General features: G+C 44.9%; 1 protein-coding gene across 1 annotated transcript in view; it reads left to right on the top strand.

The window, feature by feature from the left end:
• Positions 1-16281, top strand: part of Kalrn (kalirin RhoGEF kinase) — a 537823-nt gene extending 521542 nt beyond the window's left edge. The window contains 7 exon segments of the mRNA XM_032900150.1: positions 324-445; positions 1076-1207; positions 2861-3025; positions 4926-5004; positions 7517-7717; positions 12726-12864; positions 14362-16281. Of these exon segments, the coding sequence (XP_032756041.1) occupies positions 324-445; positions 1076-1207; positions 2861-3025; positions 4926-5004; positions 7517-7717; positions 12726-12864; positions 14362-14907 (1384 nt within the window). The 3' untranslated portion in view covers positions 14908-16281.
• Positions 16282-22330: the final 6049 nt, after the last annotated feature.

The following is a 22330-nucleotide window of genomic DNA, read 5'->3' as shown; positions in this document are numbered from 1 at the left end:
TGTGTCAGGGTCGGGGGATACCCAGAGGGAGCCCCCACCCTCTCAGATGAGGAGGGGAGGGGGTGTGGGGGTAGGACTGTGTGAGGGGGAACCAGCAGGGGGAGCAGTGATTGGAATGCAGATAAATAAACAAACAAACAAATAATTAAACTCCCCACAAAAGGAAATGGACGTGAGGTGCTCACCCAGATGGTAGCAGTAGGCTGAGTTGGAGAAGTCAGGCACTCTCAGCTCTGCACGCCATGAATCAAGCCTCTGGCATTTTACCCATCCCTCAACTGTCTCCCCCCGGGAGTCTGAGGGTGATCCGTTTAATGTCCTAGTGATTCTGGGGAAAGCACCCTCAAGATCTGCAACCTGATGCCCCAGGACAGCGGGATTTATACCTGCATAGCAACAAATGACCACGGAACTGCATCTACATCTGCTACGATTAAGGTGCAAGGTATGCTGCGATCTCTCTCTCTCTCTCTCTCTCTCTCTCTCTCTCTCTCTCTCTCTCTCTCTCTCAGAGCATTTCTTAACTGTAGCAAAACACAATAATAAAACTTAGCATCTTAACCACTTTTAAGTGGAGAGTTTAATGGCTTTGAGGACGCACCCATCCATCCACATAACTCCTTTATTATCTGTTCCTATTAAATAAGAACTCCAAATTCCTCCTTCCCCACTGCCCTGGTTGCCCCTATCCTGCCTTTCCTATTCTGGCCTCAAAGACTCTACATTGGTCATTTTAAGTGAATGTGACGAGGACACCCCGAGACTCAGGGACCTTTCGGACCTAAAACAGAACCCAGACCAATGGGAAGAAACCCAACCCTGCTAAGAGCTCCTTCCCTAACCTCCAGCATGGTGCCTGACCAGCTTTTCCTACGTTCGGTGTTTAATTGAGGGAGCTTGTCAGACAGCGCGTCCCATCTCCTAGGCCTCCCTTGGGCCTAGAGAAAGGTGCGCTTCTTGGACAAGGCTATGGGCCAGAGTTGACATATTTGGTATGTTTCCCCTGGATCCTGCTACTAGGGCATGCAACTCCCAGCTCTGAGAAGCCGCACCGCCTTGCTGTCTGTCTTCACAGGTGTACCCGCAGCCCCCAATCGCCCAATCGCACAGGAGAGGAGCTGCACCTCCGTCATCCTCCGCTGGCTGCCCCCAGCCAGCACCGGAAACTGCACTATTTCGGGGTACACAGTGGAGTACCGCGAGGAAGGTGTGTTGCTCCGCTCTTCTGGATCTGCTTCCTCTCGGGAGGTCTTCAGAGTCGCGTACCTTAGACTTCAAATATCCTCCCATTCGCTGAGATCAGCCTGGCTAGGGCACTCTGGGAGTTTAGCCCAGAAGCCTGGGGTCAGGTTTCCCAAATGGAAACCTCTCTGGTACCGTCCTGGCCCGGCCACTAGGTGGCAGTGTGTCTTCATTGCTTTGTCCTGCTTACCCTGCTCAATCTCACAGATAGGGTCAAGAGAGCCTATGTTATAAATGGGGAAGCTAAAGCCTAAAGAGTAAAGACACACGAGGCTGTGAATATGGGGCAGGCTCCCACTAGACTCAGTTCTGTAGTTAGCTAATCTGATTTTCTTCCCAGACCAGAAACCACAGTAGGATAATCGGAGCTCTACTCCTCCTCCTCCTCCAGATATAATCTATAACGGGGACACACAAATACTTTTAATTGTGGGGAAAGAAGGAAAGTTTAAGCCAAATGTGGTGGTGCACACCTGTAATCCTAGACTCAGGAGGCATTGACAGGAGGATCTCCTTGATTTCGAAGCCAGCTTGGTCTACATAGGTCAGCTACAGCCAGCTACATAGTGAGATTAGTCATAATAATAATGTTTTTAAAGGGGCTTCCAGGTAGTTGTCATGACACAGCTCTGAACCACATCTCGAATGACCCAATGGACTGAAAGCACCTGTTGTCCCCCACCCACATCCCCTCCCTCCAGACCGTTTGTTTTACTTCTTTCTATTACTAGGGTCATTTTAATTCTTTTTTTCTTAAGCAGGAAGAGTGCAGTTATAAAACTATTTCAGCCTTTTTCTAAAGGTGTCTGCCACAGGCTATGCAGGGCCAGCCCATGTGTGGCTGCTGAGCCAGGAAACCTGTTTCACTATTTCTGGGTTAAGCTCACAACTCATCTCAGAAACTAAGTTCTCGTAGGCACATTGATTAGTGTTTCTGAGGCCCCTACTTCTTCATTTGTCAAACAACATTAGTGCTCCCGTCACCATTGGGTTTCTGTGAACTTTAGCTGAAGTAAAAGGGGGAAAATTATGCCATGCCCTGGAGTGTCTCCACATGTAATATGCCCCCAATTTCTGTTCATTTCTGTTTCAATTTCCAAAGGCACGTTTCCTCTCATTTTGTTCCTGACTTGTGTTTTCTTCCGGTCTAATCACACTGCCACGAATTCCCATGTATAATTAACCGTTGCTAACTCTTCACCTTGCACTTTTGAGAATGACTAGAGGGCTGGAGAGATGGCTCAGTGGTTAAGAGCACTGACTGTTCTTCCAGAGGTCCTGAGTTCAATTCCCAGCAACCACATGGTGGCTCACAACCATCTGTAATGAGAACTGATGCCCTCTTCTGGTGTGTCTGAAGACAGCTACAGTGTACTTATATAAATAAAATAAATAAATCTTTAAAAGAAGAGAAAGAGAGAGAGAATAGCTAGAGCCCAAGGTCAACTTCCTGCACCAGTTGTCGTTTAATCTGTTGCTTAGGAAAACTGGGCCAAAATCCCCCACAAGTGGCCTGCAGACTTTCAGAGCCTGACAGTGACCACCATGTTTATTTCCCTATCTTTGTTTGAATTGCTATCATTGCTTTGAAACAATGTCTCTGACTCTGTCTCTCTAGGTTCGCAGGTCTGGCAGCAGTCGGTAGCTTCGACCTTGGACACTTACCTAGTCATTGAAGATCTTAGTCCAGGGTGCCCTTATCAGTTCAGGGTCAGCGCCAGCAACCCCTGGGGAATCAGCCTTCCCAGTGAGCCCTCGGAGTTTGTGCACCTTCCAGAGTACGGTAAGTCCCGGCAGATGGAGGACAGACAGACAGCAGAAGCAAGGCAGTGGGCCACTGTAACAAAATCACTGGCGTCTCTGACCCCCATGGGGACGTGTCTTGGGGCCCTGTGGCAGCCACCTTTGAGAGACCAGATGGAGTGTCTCCAGGAGGTATCTCAAAGTCAACATTAGATTTACCACTCTTACTGACCATGGGCCTTTTGGGATTCCTCAGGAGAACCTCAAAGGACAAGCAGGAGACCTTTGTCACGGTGTGGTTTCTGGCTCTGGCCCTCCTCTGAGACCTCTTGTGAAGTTCAAAGCCTGTTTTCCCCTGGGTGCCTCTGGCAGACAAGTGTTTCCCACTGTGTCAGGGAATCCTGGGCTCAACAACTTAAAACACCAAAAGAAAAGGAGGTCACTACCAGATGAAACCTTGATGTTTGCCTTACCCTTCCAGAATGTGCTTTTCAACATGGATTTAGATAAAATAGAAGTTGACTAAGACATGCATGCAACTAACTAGATGTGAATATTTTACCAGTGTGGTTCTCACTTTGCCCATTTTGTTTGCTGACCCACCTTGTCTGCACATTTTGGTCCCAGAGACATTTTAAAAGAGGAAACTTGCTGGTCTGACAAAATATCCCATTGGTGGGCAGCACACAGAAGTGGCGTGTGTATGTAGAGGACAGGTCAGGAAAGGGTGGGAGTTTCACCATTCTTAAAAAGCAGCAGACTTAGTGTCTCTGTGGGTCAAAGGAAGTCTGGAGTCCTCAGAGTGCCTTGGGCTATGCACTGCCCAGGCTGAGTCAGGAAACACGCCGCTATCCCAGGTCAGGATCAGCTTATGAACTTGACTTGTTCTCACAGTCTTATGACTCTGGAAAACCCTAGCCCTGGGTCTGCATGTACTCAGAATTCATTGTGGGCATGTCACTAGAGAGCTGATATGACTGACCAGGGTAGAGTCAGAGAACTGACTTGCTCTATGTGGTTCCTCTCTTTCCAAGCCACTAACTCAATGTGGCCAGAGATGGCCTCCATTTTCGTTCTGTTACTTCTGAGACCTGATCCCCAACATACACCACAAATACATACGGGTGTGTATACTTGTGTGTGTGACAAGAATTAACAATCACCAAATCACCCGAGAGAACCAGTCGTGAGTGAGGTTCGATCAGTTCATATGGAGCAGCGATTCTCAACCTGTGGGTCTCGACTCCGGTATCAGATATCCTGCATATCAGATATTTGCATTGCAATTCGTAACAGTAGCAAAGTAACAGCTATGAAGTAGCTATGAAACAATGTTATGGTTGGGGGTACCACAGCATGAGGAACTGCATTAAAGGGTCGCAGCATCAGGAGGGTTGAGAACCAGTGACAAACAGGAAAAGCTTGCAAAAAGACAAGGACAGTGATGTCAGAGAAGTCTCTAGAACGCTCTTCCCACACTGCTTCCTCCTTTTCCTCCAAGACCTTCAGCTCACGCATCCTCTGCATCCCATACTCCCTGTTTTCTCTGAGTTTTCTAGTCCCTCCAGAGTTCCTCTTTCCGCCTTTCTGTTTTCTCTGACTTTTTGTGAAGCTACTTTTCTGATCCTGTCCCATGATCTCCCTCTGTTTGAGGAAATTGACTGTCCGACTCTGCCATATCTACTCCCCTCGGACATTTAAAAAATAACAGTCCAGGGGTTGGGGATTTAGCTCAGCGGTAGAGCACTTGCCTAGGAAGCGCAAGGCCCTGGGTTCGGTCCCCAGCTCCGAAAAAAAAAAAAAAAAAAAAAAAAAACAGTCCAGAGAATAACAGTCTTTCCCCTCTGGGTGGCCTCCATATTTAGTCGTAAGAATTTCCCTTAGGTTATTATGCTGAAGTATCTTTGTAATGTCCCCTGTGGATTCTCCCTCTCCCAAAGATGCAGCTGCTGATGGTGCCACCATTTCTTGGAAGGAAAATTTTGATTCTGCTTACACCGAACTGAACGAGATTGGCAGGTAAGGATACCAGCCATCTCACAACAGGGGAATGGCCGGCTTGGTTTGTTGGTGTTTCTTTCTATCTTGTCTCTTTTTGTTGGAAAACAGTTAGTGCATTCCTGGGAATTTTCTACCATTCTTTTTGCTTAGTGGAGTTGGAAGCTCACCTTGTCGACTCTTAGCATTTTTGTTTTATTTTGTTTTGTTTGAGACAGGGGTCCTGAATGTCCTGGAACTCACTTTGTAGATCAGACTGGCCTTGAACTCAGACATCTGCCTGCTTCTGCCTTCCCAGTACTGGGATGAAAGGCATGTGATACCAGGCCTAATGTAAGATTTTTAGGCCTCAAAAATTTCTTTTTTTTTTTTGTTTTTGTTTTTGTTTTTTCGGAGCTGGGGACCGAACCCAGGGCCTTGCGCTTGCTGGGCAAGTGCTCTACCACTGAGCCAAATCCCCAACCCCAAAAATTTCTTAAAAGTGTAATTTTAGCTACATGTCTCAAATTTGATATATGATATTTTTATAATCATTGTTTCTGTGTATTTTTCATCTATGGCTTATTTCTTGAACCAATTATAGTTATAAGTAATATAAGTGCTTTAATCTATTAAGTTATATTTTGTTACTCACTTCTAATTCATTGCACCGTGATCAAAGAACTTGCCCAAATTTGCTCTGTGTGTAAAGCAGGGCGAGATTTTGAAAAAATGTTTTTGTATTTGGGACCAGCAGGTAAGAACACTGGCTGCTCTTCCACAGGACCTGGATTCAATCCTAGCACCTACATGGTGGCTCACAACCATCTGAACTCTAGTCCCAAGGGACTCTGGGAGCATTGCACACACATGGTACACAGACATGTGTGTAGGCAAAATAGCCATACACGTAAGGTTTTTAAAAAGGGATGCTGGGAACTGAATCCCAGTCTTCTGCAGCAACAAGGGCTTCTCGATCACTAAGCCCTCTCTCCAGTCCATCGTTGTGTGTAGAAGTACATTCTGCTTAGAAAAGAAAACAAACCCACACTCGATACTCCAAATGGCACAGAAATATCTTGGCTAAAAAATTCTATTAGTTTACCTTTGGGGGCTGAGAGAGCCTAGGATGCTGAGAAAGTAGAGATGGGTTTTTAAATAATAATAATATCATAATTAAAGTACAGAAGGAAAGGTTTCTTTTCCTTTTGTTATGCATTCATATGTGTGTATGTGTATTATGTGGGGAATGTGCACACATGTCAGTGGACACGCCCATGTGTGGACAGCCCATGTGTGGACAGCCCATGTGTGGACAGCCCATGGGTGGGACAGTCCATGTGTGGGCAGCATATGGGTGGACAGCCCATGGGTGGGACAGTCCATGTGTGGACAGCATATGGGTGGACAGCCCATGTGTGGACAGCATATGGGTGGACAGCCCATGTGTGGACAGCCCATGGGTGGACTGCCCATGTGTGGACAGCCCATGTGTGCACAGCCCATGTGTGGACAGTGTATGTGTGGACAGCATATGTGAGGACAGCCCATGGGTGAACAGCGCATGTGTGGACAGCCCATGTGTGGACAGCCCCTGTGTAGAGGTCAGAGGACAAGTTTGTGGAGTCAATACTCTCATGCTTTTATGTGAGTTTCAGGCTTATACCTTCAGATAGCAGGCACCTTTATGCCACCAATCCCAGGAGGAAATATTTCTTTTTTTTTCTTCAAATTTACTTGTTTTTATTTTATGAGCACAGTTAAGTATCTGCACATATGTATATGCGCGGCATGTGTGTCTGGTGACTGAAGGGTCCAGAAGAGGGCATCAGATGCCTTGGAACTGGAGTTACAGAAGGTGGTGAGCAGCCTTGTGGATGCTGAGACTTTAATCCCTGTCCTCTGGAAAAGCAGCCGGAACCCTTAACCTCTGAGCCACCACCACTCCAGCCCCAGAAAGATTTCTAACACTGCTCGATCTCTCTTCTTCAAAATGCTTGGGGCCAGAAGTGTTTCTAGACTAAGGATTTTCAGGAATATATACATGTACACAAAGAGATGTCTTGAGTCTGGGGCCCAAGTCTAAAAACAGTCACCTATATTTCATGCACTCCTTTGCCTGAAGGTGGCTTCATATGGTGTGGCTAGTGTACCCGTACTTTGTCACTCGCCACGTGAAGTCAGGTGTGGAACTTTCCACAGTAATTTCATGTCTGCACACAAAGAGTGTCAGATTTTAGAGCATTTTGGATTTTGGAGTTTGGATTAGGGACACTCAACCTGTAAGATGTTACTGTCTTAGCGCTACACCTGGGCATGTGCTCTCTCTCTCTCTCTCTCTCTCTCTCTCTCTCTCTCTCTCTCTCTCTCTCTCTCTCTCTCTCTCTCTCTCTCTCTCTCTCTCTCTCTCTCTCTCTCTCCCTCTCCCCTCCCCCTCTCTCTTACACACACACACACACACACACACACACACACACACAAACATATATATTCTGGTAAACGATGCCCTGCTGACTGACACACCTTGGAAACCCTTTCCCCCTTTGTCTCTCAGAGGCCGTTTCTCTATTGTGAAGAAATGCATTCACAAAGCTACCCGCAAAGACGTTGCTGTGAAATTTGTGAGCAAGAAAATGAAGAAGAAGGAACAGGCTGCGCACGAGGCCGCCCTACTCCAGCACCTGCAGCATCCCCAGTATGTCACCCTCCACGACACCTACGAGTCCCCCACATCCTACATCCTGATTTTGGAACTGTGAGTACAGAGGTATCTCTAGTGGGGTCCTCATCTGCCTGGGTTCTCCATTGGCCATAGTGAACAGGAGTCACATTTTGTTCTGTGCTTTATGCCTTGTAAAGTGTGCGGTGGACCAGGTTTTCTTTCACCTCCAGCTTTATATTAGTGTGGTTCTCATCCTACAGACTAGGGAAATCAAGAATGGAGAAGGTCTTTAAAGCAAGCTTAATGAAAGCATTGGTGGAGAACCCAGCCTTTTATTGGGTCCAGACAGTGGCTCTTAAAACCATGTCCTCTCACTCCACTTTTCCTGGGTTTTCTAAGCTTTATTTCATGTTTTATATTTATGCTGTACAGTGTTTCGTTGTGTGTATACAGTGTTTCATTGTGTGATCATCAAACTGGGATATTAGCATGGGTTGTTTCTTTGTAACGAAAACATTCTGGAACAAACAAAACTCCTCTTCTTGAGCTATTTGAAATATATTAACAGTTCATATCGTTAACTCTGGTCACCATACTATAAACTAGATCACCAGAACTTATTTCTCTTCCCTAGCTGTAATCTGTATTTCTTACCCTGATTTCCTTTCCCTTCCTACTATGTACTCTCAGGCTTGGCCCACTTAAGAAGACTTTCCTGGTGGTGACTGATTGAGTGACAGCAGTGGAGTTGGAATGAGAGGAGTTTATCAATCTATAGCCATAGCACCCCCAATCTACTACCTAGAATTTTCCATCCAAGACATTTCTGGAATGGCAGATTATCTAGATATGAAAGAGACAGCTTTTTTTCCACCATTAATTAGTTTGTTTATTTACTTTACATCCCAATCAGAACTTTTCCCTCTTCTCTTCCCAGTCCTTCCCTCTCACCTCACCTCCTGTTTTAGTTAGGGTTTTACTGATATGAACAGACATCATGACCAAGGCAAGCCTTACAAAGGACAACATTTAATTGGGGCTGGCTTACAGGTTCAGAGGTTCAGTCCATTATCATCAAGGTGGGAGCATGGCAGCATCCAGGCAGGCATGGTGCAGGAGGAGCTGAGAGTTCTACATCTTCATCTGGAGGATGCTGGCAAAATACTCACTTCCAGGCAGCCAGGATGAGGGTCTTAAAGCCCACAACCACAGTGACACACCTACTCCAACAGGGCCACACCTACATCAACAGGGCCACACCTTCTAATAGTGCCACTCCCTGAACATAACAAACCATCACACCTCCCCACATCCCCCCACCAGCCGAGGACCAACTTCAGCTTGGGAGGGGAGTTCTGAGAGGTGTGTCTGGGAGTTGTAAAAACAAACAACTCAAAGTCTGTTGCATGTAGCTTTTCAATATCCCACCCTATCCTCCTCCCAGCTTCCCTTGAATCCAAGGGTAAAAGATACACACACACGGTTGTTCATTTTCAACTTTCCTTCTTGGCACAATTGCTGGACACTACTGTCACCTGCCTAGAAAAGTGTGCCTTTATCAATATTTTTTTAAAGATTTATTCATTTATTTTATACATAAGTACACTATAGTTGTCTTCAGACACACCAGAAGAGGACATCTGATCACATTACAGATGGTTGTGAGCCACCATGTGGTTGCTGGGAATTGAACTTAGGACCTCTGGAAGAACAGTCAGTGCTCTTCACCGCTGAGCCATCTCCCCAGCCCCTTTATCAATATTCTTAGTTCCGCTCCTCCCACCTGCCCTAACTTTAGTTGGTCAGTTGAATCTAGTCCCTGCTAAAATCTCTGACCAGCTGCCTGTAGGAGCGGCCACAGCCCACCACTCCTCCAGAGACCTCACATGGCCGCTTGGTCCTCATCTCTTTAAACTCCCTCTCTCCTTCCTTGCAATCTCCCTGCTTGCCTTCAGGGACCGGAAGTCCTGCCTATACCTTCTGCCCAGCAATTGGCTCGTGGCTTCTTTGACTGACAGATCAAGAACCAATTGGTAGACAGGATCTTAACATCAGAACCACGCCTACGGAAGTCAGATTGTGGGTCCAAACTGGTGGCCTAGGCTCTGTTGAGATAACTTTCCAGATTGCTCTGTGTGTGTGTGTGTGTGTGTGTGTGTGTGTGTGTGTGTGTGTGTGTGTGTGTGTGTGTGTGTGTGTGTGTGTTCAACTCTGCTTTAGATAGCATTTTTTTTCCTTTCTAAAGAACTTTCTGGTTAAGACAGCGCTCTCTGCTAGTAAAAATTCTAACAGCTCTCTGGATAGCTCATGGGTTTTCCAACTAAAGTCAGAAAAGCTGCTGTGAAAAGTTATTGACTTCTGACCAAGTCAGAAATCCTGTGAGAAACGTTAGAAAACAATTCTTGAAGAGCTTTTTCTTCCTCTCCAGAGGTTTCAGAGAGCTCAGCTCTCGCTAGAGAAAATTCTAAGGAACTGCTATCACGTTCTGCTTAGCTCATCTCATACAGACCAAAAGCCCACTTATTTAATTTATTTATCAATTCAGTTATTTACTTTCGGTTACCTTTTGGTTATTCTATGAGTCAGCATCCCCTTGACCCCCAGACCTTTGGTTCTTAGGAGAAAGCAAGCATACATTTTTTTTTTCTTAACGTTGCAAAAGAACTCAGCGATCTGCCTGCCTTTGTTAAGCACAGCTGCTGAGCTAGCTGGGTGGGGCCCTGTCCTGAAATCACCATTTCTACCACACCATGGCCCGAACTCCAGGCTGACCTTGAACTCAGGAATCTGCCTGCCTTTGTGTCTTTCTGACATGGTGGCCCATTCATGCAGCAGCCTGTGCTCCTGTAGATTGTGAAGCCCCTCGTAATTCATATTGATCCTTATATTTTTACATAACTGAGAGATTATGTATTTTCTTTTTTAATTTTTTTATTTTATCTTTTAATTATACATTTTCGAACTCATGTATCTAGAGCTCTTTCCCATAGCCTTAAGGGCTGTCCTAAAGGTCCCAGCATTTACCATTTTGCTGAGACATAGCCACACTCTCGACTTGAGCTGTTTCTAATTATCATGAAGTGATTAATGCTAACTGGGAGGACTTTCCTCGAAGGAAGGAGTCTCTACCGCTAGTACATTATTAAACAAGCCTTACACCAACAGCAGCCTGACAGTCCTGGAGGCTCACATGAGTTAATTTATATATCAATTCAGTTATTTACTTTCCGTTACCTTTTGGTTATCCTATGAGTCAGCATCCCCTTGACCCCCAGACCTTTGGTTCTTAGGAGAAAGCAAGCATACATTTTTTTTCTTATCATTGCAAAAGAACTCAGTGATCTGCCTGCCTTTGTTAAGCACAGATGCCCTGTCCCAGGGGCAGGAACCATGTCACTCAGTCCCCACCAAGGTCATGCTGGGCTTGACACTCCCTCCCTCTCTCCTTAGAGTAGGGAGACATCCATGGATATAACAATTTGCCTTGGCATATCAGTTTGCAGTAGGACTAGGCACAGAAAGACAGCTCACATCCTTAGGGGCTGTAAGTCCAATAGTTAAAGAGACAAAGACCAGGACATAAACAATGCTTTAAAAATGACATGGGAAATACTAGAGACGACACCTTAGACAAGCTTGTGAGAACATAGAACTGTGCTCTGTTGGATGTGATCTTCAGGGAAGGTGTGTGGAAAGCAAGACTTGTGTAGAACTGTGTGCTCAGTCTTGCTCTGCCAGTAGCCGTCAGTAGGGATAACTGGTGGAACCCTCCTCTACCAGGAAATGGAGATGGAGATGGTCTCAGATGGATGCAGGCTGAAGAATAGCTCTAAGGAGGGTGAATGGCTGGACGCTGCTTGGAGCCGTGTTGTAAATGTACCCCTATTTGTTCCATGTGATGAGATAGTACCACGTCTCTGTGCTCCAGCCTCTCTTGCCTCATCCCTAGAAGATCAGAGGGAGATAGGGAGGCTTCCAGGGGCTCCATCATTCACCCATCAATAAAAGAGAAGGGTCCCACAACAAGGAACAAATAAAAAAAAAGTGGCCTAGAAATAGCCACTATTTATTCAGCACCGTGTGTTACTTCTTTCTTTCTGTGATGAGACACCATGGCCAAGGCAGCATATAGAAGAGAGAGTTTATTAAGGGCTTACAGTCTCAGAGGGTGAGTCCATGGCCATCATGGTGGGGAGCATGGCAGCAGGCAGGTATGCATGGTTCTAGAGCTGTAGTTGAGAGCTTACATCTTGACCCGCAAGCACAAAGCAGGGAACTAACTCGATATGGTATGGGCTTTTGAAACCTTCACAGCCTGCCTCCAGTGCCACACCCTCGCCAACAAGGCCACACCTCCCAATCCTTCCCAAACAGTTCCAGCAACTGGGGACCAAGTATTCAAACATATAAGCCTAAGGGAGCCATTCTCATTTAAACCGCCACAAGCACAAGTACAGACCATGCCTTAAATCCTCATTGCCTCGTCTGACTCTCGCACAAGCCTGACAAAGAAGTAGGTCTTATTTGGTCATTGATGTGGCTGTTGTTGATGTTGCTATCCCCACCTTAAAAGATGTTACCTTTTCAGGGAAGCCCAAACACAGAGAGTTTAAGTGATTATCCACAGTGACCAGCCGACCAGCCGGCAAGAGGGAGAACAGGACCCAAATCTGCATATGGCTGGCTCCACTTACCCCATTTTCAATCAGTCTTTAAAACTGGCCAGCTGTCAGAAAGGCGGAGGAGTTAGGAAGAGATCAAATGTGCTGAGGACAAACCTTTCTTCCTTCACATTTCTCCCATCTAAAATCGTTAAAAGTGAAAACACCCTTAACATACATGAGGCTCACTATTGGCACCAGACTTTTTTTTATTTCCTTCAACCTAACCTCTTAAAGCCAGGGGCTATAAGGATTTCTCCTGCAGCGTAACCCGTTTGTAACGTGATTCATTCTAGTTCTGAATGTGGCACTTTCTTTGGGCTCTAGAGTACGTGTGTGGTGCAATACTAAACTTTATTAATGAGACCTCTTAGAGCTTTTAAAGCTATATACATGGGTCATTTCTCTATCCCCCACCCCCCGCCCCCCTCTGCTTTCAGGATGGATGACGGCCGACTCTTGGACTACCTTATGAATCACGATGAGCTGATGGAAGAAAAGGTAGCTTTCTACATTCGAGACATCATGGAAGCTCTGCAGTACCTTCACAACTGCAGGGTGGCACATTTGGACATAAAGGTAACAGAAAATCAGTACCTGTTGAAGTGAAGTAGACGAGTTCAACTTACCAGCTGTTTCCTTGAGGAATACAAATCTGGATTTCTTTTTCTTGTTGTTGCTTTGTTTTGTATTTATAAAGACAGGGCTTCTCTGTGGAGCCCTGGCTGGCCTGGAACTCACCCTGTAGACCTGGCTGGCCTTGAACTCAGAGATCTGCCTGCCTCTGCCTCCAAAGTGCTGGGACTAAAAGGCATGCATCACTATTGCTCAAGGAATGTTTGAATTTCTTTTGTCTACTTACTGTGACGTCATGTGACTATTAAACTAGGACTAGACTTTCACCCTACTTACGTGCATCGTTCAGGAATGTCAGGAATGAAGGAGAGCACACCTGAGAGATGGTGGCAGGTGGGCTGAGAGAAGGCGTGAATGCTTTAGCCAAGTAGTCTAACCTTATAGACATCACTTAATGTCCTATTCTCTTTTTGTTCTGTAAGAAAAGGGCGCTTCTGAGGACTGGAGAGATGACTCAGTGCTTAAGATCCAAGTTCTTGGGTTGGGGATTTAGCTCAGTGGTAGAGCGCTTGCCTAGGAAGCACAAGGCCCTGGGTTCGGTCCCCAGCTCCGAAAAAAAACCAAAAAAAAAAAAAAAAAAAAAAAAAGATCCAAGTTCTTTCCCTGGCCCCACACTGCTTGGCTCACAACCACCTGTAACTCCAACTGCACTGAATCTGATGTTTTCTTATGACCTTCAACACACCTGCACCCAAATGGAAGCCACTCATATAGATACATACACATAAAGAGAAATAATTATGTTGCAAGAAATGGTTTTTCTGTGTAGCCCTGGTTATGCTGGAACTCATTCCATAGACCAGGCTGGCCTCAAACTTGGAGATCCACCTTGTTCTGCCTTCTAAGTGCTGTGATTAAAGGCCTTTGTTACCGCCACCCGCCAATACACACACACACACACACACACACACACACACACACGTATACACACACACATTTACTGAGAAGCTTTTTTTTTTCTTAAAAAGCTATTTCTTTTCGTAACTCACTGCAGGAGCAAAGGGTAGGTAAGAAGACGTGTTCTTCTGAAATAGGCATATGACTTAGTAGCAGAACGCCTGCCTAGCATGCATGATCTCTAATGCTAGGGTGGGGAGGTACAGGCTGGGTGCAGCAGCCCTTACTTTTAAACCCAGCAGTCAGTAGACAAAGATGGGAGGATGTCTGTAAGGTCCAGGCCAGCCTGATATACAAAGTAAGTTCCAGGCCAGACAGGAGTACGCAGTTAGCCCTGTACCCCTCCCTCAATGCCAGCCAGCTTATCTAAAGTGCCACCGAAACAGAGTTTAGTGAGTTTGAAACCTCCTTTGCACTGGGAGTATTCCACATACACAAACTGAATCAAAGAATAATAGAACGTTGTTAGCTAACAGATTCTAGCTGGGGTCAACCAAGACCTGATTTTGCCTTTCTTGTCCCCACCTTCCTGGGTCCCTGAAGCCTGAAAACCTCCTCATTGACCTCCGGATCCCAGTGCCTCGAGTGAAACTCATCGACTTGGAAGATGCTGTCCAGATCTCAGGCCATTTCCACATCCACCATCTGCTGGGGAACCCTGAGTTTGCTGCCCCGGAAGTGATCCAAGGCATCCCTGTCTCCCTGGGCACAGACATCTGGAGCATCGGGGTTCTGACCTATGTCATGCTTAGCGGGGTCTCCCCCTTCTTAGATGAGAGCAAAGAGGAGACCTGCATCAACGTGTGCAGGGTGGACTTCAGCTTCCCCCACGAATACTTCTGCGGTGTAAGCAATGCTGCCAGGGACTTCATCAACGTCATCTTACAGGAAGACTTCCGGAGGCGGCCCACAGCAGCCACGTGCCTGCAGCATCCGTGGCTGCAGCCCCACAACGGCAGCTACTCCAAGATCCCCTTGGATACCTCCCGCCTGGCTTGCTTCATAGAGCGCCGCAAGCACCAGAATGACGTGCGGCCCATTCCCAATGTCAAAAGTTACATCGTCAACAGGGTGAACCAGGGGACCTAGCTATCCCACCGCCCCCCACCCCGAGGTTTCACATAGAAGCGCAGTGTGAACCAAAGCAAGACTGAGCGTTGTCTGTAAATAACTCTGTTCATCATTTCACTCCATGTGGTTCTCTGGACTGAGAGGTGGTCCTCTTAAACCTTGTCTGTGGTTACGTGGGGTCGGAGCATCATGAAAGTCACCTTAATCCCAGGAACGTTCCAGAAGGTCGCGCTGAAGAAGTAACGATACAGAGGAAAGAAGTGTTAAAGGAAAGGGGCGAGGCTAACGAGATAGTACTTGGTATAAAAAAATGTTAATTGTACATTCCAAAATGAGCAGTTAAGTGGGGAAAATGTGCGCCCACTGGGAGGAGTATAGTAGGTTTCTGACTCCATTGAAAATGTAAGCAAAAAAAAAAAAAGTTCTATTTAACAGAGATGTCAACTATTCTGCTTTAGATGGCTTAGATATAGTTTCTTAACAGGATACATATACACATACGGTATAATAGATCCCATTCAGGTTTCAGAGTTTTATAATATAGAGTTCTATATGAAGTCAATCCTAGGTAACTTTGAGTGCTCCCGTTAAGACAGTAATTTATTTACTGAAGCATTGCATTATTTTGACTAAGCACAACTAGATGACGAGTTTTTTAGAGCATTTTATAAATCTTGTATAGAGATCTTTTATCAGAACCTGTGTATTAAGAGAAAGCAAATGTGACCCCTTTGCGATCGGCGAATGGGATATTTTTTCCTCCATCATGGGTTGTTTGACTAAGATGGGTTCTGTATATCAAAGCTTCCGCCCCTGAACTCATTGGCAGCTCAGAGTTCCTCCTGCGGGGAAGACTGCCAGGAAATAAGTCCAAATCTAGGAAGAGTTGGGGGGAGGAGGTATTTTTATGTCCACCCTGGGACTGCCATAGGTAAATGAATATCACGAGTTCTTACAGAAGGGCACGTGGAAACTTTTCTTACAGTTCCTGTGAACAGCGTGGCAGCTCTTTCTGATCTCCTAGCTGTAGAATAACAGTTTTCAGAAAGTAAGCTTGCTTTATTCCTAACCCCTCGTGAAGCTTCAGGGTGCTTACCAAAAGGAGGCAGCCATAACAGCCTTTTGAAGGCTTTAAGTCCTTCCTGAAGCCATGGAGCACAGTCTGACCCATCACTCTAACACAGATGGGGTTTTACCTGTGACAGCGGTACCTATCACCGCACAGCCTCCGACGTCTCTGGACCAAAAGGACCAATTGTATTCTGAGGCCAGTGCTGCTTTCTCCATACAAGATTATGCCCAGTGCCCTCTGGAGGGAAAACAAATTAAATAGGGCATTTCATGTTTATTGTTTTGGTTTTTTTTTTTTTTTTTTTTTTTTTTTTTTTTTTTTGTTTTGGTTTTCTCTTGGAAGGGGGTGGGGGAGGCTTTTTAAAATTATTTTCTGTTTGTGGGCACGACTCACCCTTTGTTTCCTAGAGTGTGCTTTAAAAATTGCTTTGATGCAAATGATATTCTAAAAAAAAAAATATAACTGAAGTGTTTATGTAAATTGGGTTCCACGTCATCCTGTTGCTCCCGCTAGTGGGGGCTGAGGCGGCTGAAATTATGTGGTACAAAGTGCAATCAGAGAATCTGGGAAGGGAAAATGGAACTGCAAAACTAAACTATTTAAAGGTGGCGTGATGGGACCGGTCTGATTTTAATGTATAAAAGCACTTATTCCCATGGTGGAAATATAGAATTAAAATACTCATCGTAGCCCCCTCCTGCCCACATCGGTTTCAAAGTCAGATTATTCATCCTCCAACCTCCACTACAGCTCATCCAAGGTTGTAGGGAAATAATTTAGGAAGTAAAAGCAATAAGACTAGATAGCACCTAATATTTGGGGGTGGTTGACCAAATACGTGGAAACAGACTCTGACTGTAGTTTCCTTGTCTTCGGGTGGCCCTGGGTCATCAGGCCCCACTCCCTCAGAGCTTGCTTACCTCAACATTCTTCCCTTACACCATGATGCAGCCACAGCACGTGCTTACTGAAGCTTTCTTAAATAAACACGTCTTTATTAAGAGACGCAGCATTAAGGAGGAAGGCCTTGGGCCAGAGGGCCTATTGTAAGATAAAATGCAGGCTCTGAAGACTCCAAAGACCCAGGAAGGGACATGGCTAGGTGTGTTCTCTCTACTTGTCCACTCCGGCTGAGTCACTTAGAATTGTTCTGATCCGTCCAGTTTCTGTTAGGGAGGGACAGAGCCCAGGGCAGGGGTGTTCAGACGCCTCGGAAGGGCCATACTGAAAGTGTGTTGTGCATGGCAGAACTCTATGGAGAGCCACGTTTTCACAGCCATGTTTGGGTCAGTTGGGATGGTCTAGGCGTGCGGCTACATGGAATTGCCCCCAGTACACAGGGAAGCCAGGAAAGGTCAATGGCAGCTCAAGTACAACTGTTAGAGTAGTGTAAGCTTCAGGGACGTACTGAGAGAAAGGGGGCACTCTTTGTGTGGTTTGATGACGGAAGTGAACAGGGAGGCCCTTCTCTACGAAGCACCTGATCCCTCCAACAGGGGACAAGATAGATAGTCTTGGCTGGAGAATTCTCACTAGCAAGGTAGGAATTAGGAGAAACCCCGTTGGCAGGGCTAGGAAATGTAGTTTGAAGGATAATTGTGCTCAACGGTGGCTGGAGAAGAACCCAGGACCACTCTCCTGCACCTGTTTTGGCAGGGAGGCTTAGTACTAGGAGAGAAGAGGGAGGAGGAGAGAAAATCTCCCACTCCCAATGCCTCCCCAGTTGTTCTGACTGGGAGTGAGCTGCCAACTGACCCCAGGACAGCAACAGTGCTCGTCAAAGTCGAAGATTTCTTGTTTGGCTTCTAGTCATCATTTGTGTTTAAAAAAAAAAGGTGGGGTACAGAAAGATGAAAAGATCAGGGCCAACCCAGGATCCCTGATGAGAACTCTAATACTTTTTGCGCCATTTCCATTCGTTGAGAATTAAACAGATTTCTACCCACTTATAACTGAATGTGGTTAAAAACTGTTAAGGGGAAAAAAAAAAACATCGTAAAGTTGGATGTGTCCTTCCGGTCTCTCCCAGCCATCAGCAACCTAAGTGGGGGTAGAGGAGGCAGAGGGGAAAGCTGGCTTCATTCACAGCTTCGAGCTTCACAGAGCCTTTATAAACAGTAGTGCCTTTCAGAGGGGAGGTGGAGAGTGAAGGAGCTCGATTGCATTTGGATTGGCTGACACTGCAGCCTTTTCCCCTTAGGGTTAAGATACGTTTTAAATGAAAATATCTGAATGTAGGATGGGAACAGGAATGTTTGGGTCTCCGTCTCAGCTATTCCAAACTCATTCTTTCTTCCAGAAAGTCTTTGCTGCTTTCTGACCCAAAGGTCCCCATTGATAATGTGGAATTTGGGGAGAAGAGGAGAGAATATGAGTCTCTTAAGAGTGTTGAGAAAAACATCCTTGTTGACACATCTGTAGGATATTTTGATTTTCTTCAAGTGCTACACACTGCCAGTGCTTAGAATTTTATTGACAGTAACTTTGAACATTCCAGTTTCCCCACAGTCTTCTCTCTGGGTGCCATTTGCAAACTTCTGAGGTCAACCTCTGTAAATTGCTTCTCATTGGAAGGTCTGTGTCCTCCTTGTCTACAGATCATTCGTTCTTGCCTTATAATTTCCACCCTTTAAGAGCTTGTCTACAGAAAGGGCTTTAGGAGAGCTGAGGAGGCACCAAATGTCATAAGCTGTTTTCTACAGTATTTCTTAGGGTGGGCCTGAGAGGCCGATGCCTTCCAAGACAGCCAGTCATACCTTTCTCTTCCCAAGCTTCATGCTGAAGGAAAGTGGGTGGGTGGCAAAGAAGAATCCAAATAGCTTCTTTTCTCGACGGAAGGGCAGATGTGAGAATCAAATACACTCCCTTGTCACAATTCATTTCTTCAGAGTCCCGCAGGGATCAGCTAGAAAAGGTAAATGACACACACAGTGGGAGAGAGAATTAGATTTTGGAGAAAGAGAGCTTTCCCTTTATCTTCTGTTGTCTCTAAACCTCCACGCCATGGCCCACTCATTCTTCTGTTTTTCTTGCCTATCTTGAGAAGCATGGCAAGTTAGATGTTTGAGACTATGATGGAGAACATGCAATCTAAAGTAAGTGGTGGTTATTTTTCTGTTAATAGAAACTCTCTCCTTTATAAATTGAACACAACCGGTCTCTGTAGTAGACAAAAGTACACAGTCACCAGATCCTAGGACAGCTCATGAATTGTACTAGGTGAGTTTTTGAGGAATGTATTCTTTCCTTGCCTGGGTAACATTCTAGTGAAGTCTGGGTTAGGCAAACATATATAAGCTTTCAACAGATTTTTTCATTAAAAAAAAAACACCTCATGATTTTTCTTTGCTGTTTGAAATCTAAAGACCTTTAGGGAAGGAATTATTAGACCCAGAGTAGGCTAAAGGAAACTCTCACATAGATTCCACCAACGGAAAAGAAAATACTATGATAGTAGTTATTTTCTGAAAATGGCAAGGCTCTCAGTGTCTCAATCATTTTTAAGAGCTTGAAGGGGCTGAAATTTATCCATAGACAGATTTTTTTTAATAGAAATGTTTTTCACAAAAAACCCATATGGAACTTGAATACAGAAATATCATATGGCCGTGTTTTTTATAGAAGACATTTTTATCTTATTTTTTAAAATATAATTTGATGTTATAGGAGAAGAATACGGTCATTCCACTACAATGCTTTAATCTTAAATGACAGTAATTAAAAGCCTAAAATTAACACTCCCGGGCTATTGTCAAGAAATTCCAAACTGTGGCCAGGTTTCGTTTTTATCTGAATGACCAACCCAACAGTTCAGTCAGATAACCTACTTCACAAGGGGGCAGAGCAAAGGAAAGTGCAGAGAGCGAGACTTGGAATTCCTGAGCATTAATTTAACCAAGTAAATCTGCCAGTGTAGGGATAGGAGTTGCACTAATCCCCCATTTCCATCAAGAACTAAATCCGCATGCTGGAGTCCATGGAGACCGTTACTGTGACCTCAAAGACTGTGGCTACGAATCTCAAGTTAACACAACTTCTTCTCTTACTAACTTAAGCCATATCTTCCACCTCTGTGTTCGAATCTTTTTTTTTCCTTTAAAAAAAAACAAAACAAAACAAAAAAACAAAACAACAACAAAAAAAAACCCCTGGTGCTTTTACTTCTGTCTCTGTTGAACTTCAGACTACTCTGTGGGAAAGTAAATAAAACAAGAAGAGGGATAAACGGAAAGACTGTGAAAAACTAAACATACCCTTGAGAAAAGGCTATTTATGAAGAGAACAGCAGCAATTGGGGGGCAAACTGTTGGGAAGTGTGGGTATATGTACATGTGTACAAGTGTATAGTGTATAATATGTATGTATATGTCATTGCTCATATGCAGAAATCTATCCATTTTCAGGCAGCCCAGGCGGGCCAGTTTTCCTACTGGAAAACCATTTAGGACCATTTGAAACCATTAGGGATAAATACATGGAGAAGTCTAGTCACATGGTAATTAATTTGCTGATTCCTGAAGTCCACATGGCCAAATGAACAAAGTATGAAGCACGTACTTGGGACTATAATTTATGTGATTTTTTTTTTTTGTCTACTCAGAAAGTCTATATTTGAATTCTTCTGTGTGTGTGTGTGTGTGTGTGTGTGTGTGTGTGTGTGTGTGTGTGTGTGTGTTTTGTTTGTTTGTTGAGACAGGGTCCCTCTATGTAGTCCTGGCTGTCCTGAGACTCACTCTGTAGACCAGGCTGGCCTTGAACTCACAGAGGTTTACCTGCCTCTGCCTCCTGAGTGCTGGGATTAAAGACGTGCACCATCATGCCCGGCCTATATTTGAATTTTAGTATCTGATTTTCAAACTGCGCCAACACTTCTCAGTTTTGAGTGATCCCTTCCCCCAAAGCCTTTTGAGAATTTGTGGTGGGCTTCTCTGGCCATTCAGATAAAAGGCCTTATCCATAAGTGGACAGGTTTCCCCATAGGGACCATTACACATATACATATAAGTACATATTTCCATCAGACTTGTGACACTTGATTTAAAAAAAAATCACTCCACAGTATTGGTAAATAGCTCTATATTTTCAAGGTGCAGAAGAATTCCACAGCCTTAATTATTTCAGTGTCTTGCTGGTCTGCCTTAAGTGTATCTTCTGGGGTTTTGGGGGGTTTTGGTTGTTTTATTATTTTAATTTTTCCTGCAGCTGTTCATTTTGTATGTACATGATGTTGTTTTGTAAAGGTAGGTTGTAAATATTTTATTTGTAAGTCCCACTCACTCAATGTGTAATGTTGTAAAGTGCCGACCTGCTGTCTTGTTATTACTACTGCAGTGAACGTTATAAATTGTGGATGAAAATGTACATTTCACATGTTACGCAGTCCTATAAATATAATATACTGAAGATACTACTTTTAGTCGTGTCCCCCCTTTACAGTGTCACAACGTGTGTGTGTGTGTGTGTGTGTGTGTGTGTGTGTGTGTGTGTGTGTGTGTAGGTTTGAGGACAGCCTGCAGGAGCTGGTTCTCTCCTTCCACCACGTAGGCCCAGTAGACTGAATGCAGGTTACCAGGCTTGGTGGCAAGGCTTTTCACCGACTGAGCCACCTCTTACTGGTAGTTGTCTGTTTTTCTAACTAAAACTTCTGTTCTTTCTCCCTCCCCCACCTCCGGGGGGTAATTGTTGTCTTCTCTTTCCCCCAAATATTTGAAAGTCTTGAATGCTGTAAAAAAAAAAATCATGGGCTGGAGAGACCACTCAGCAGTTAAAAGCATTGACTACTCTCATAGAGGTCCTGAGTTCAAATCCCAGCAACCACATGGTGGCTCACAACCATCTGTAATGAGATCTGATGCCCTCTTCTGCTGTGTCTGAAGACAGCTACAGAGTATATAATAAATCAATCTTTTTTAAAAAATCCTATCAGTGGACCAGCAAGATGGATCATCAGATAACAGCATTTGTTACCAAGCCTGAGGATATGAGTGTGATCCACAGGCCTGCATAGCGAATGAAGAGCATCAACTCCCACTGGATCTCACCGGTTTACACATACAGGTTGGTAGGAGGCTTGATCAGGCTTTCGGTGTCTGTTGGTGACACGCAGTTGGGAACGAGGCTGAATCCATAGCATCCTGTCAGTTAACAGCACACAGAGATGGAAGTCATTTTGATTTGGCAATAAGAACAAAGTATTTTAACATTTGAATTCTATTTAATCAAGGCTTTACTGAAGTTACTGGCAATGAGAAACATCTGTCAAGACAATGAGTTTTACTGGACATGGTGGTGAATACTTTTAATTCAAGCACTCAGGAGGCAGAGGCAGATGGATTTCTGTAAGTTCGAGGGCAGTCAGCCCCTTCACTA

This window comes from Rattus rattus, chromosome 4 (genome assembly GCF_011064425.1).
Source record: "Rattus rattus isolate New Zealand chromosome 4, Rrattus_CSIRO_v1, whole genome shotgun sequence".
Lineage (NCBI taxonomy): Eukaryota > Metazoa > Chordata > Mammalia > Rodentia > Muridae > Rattus > Rattus rattus.
This window is presented reverse-complemented; position numbering and strand designations above follow the sequence as displayed.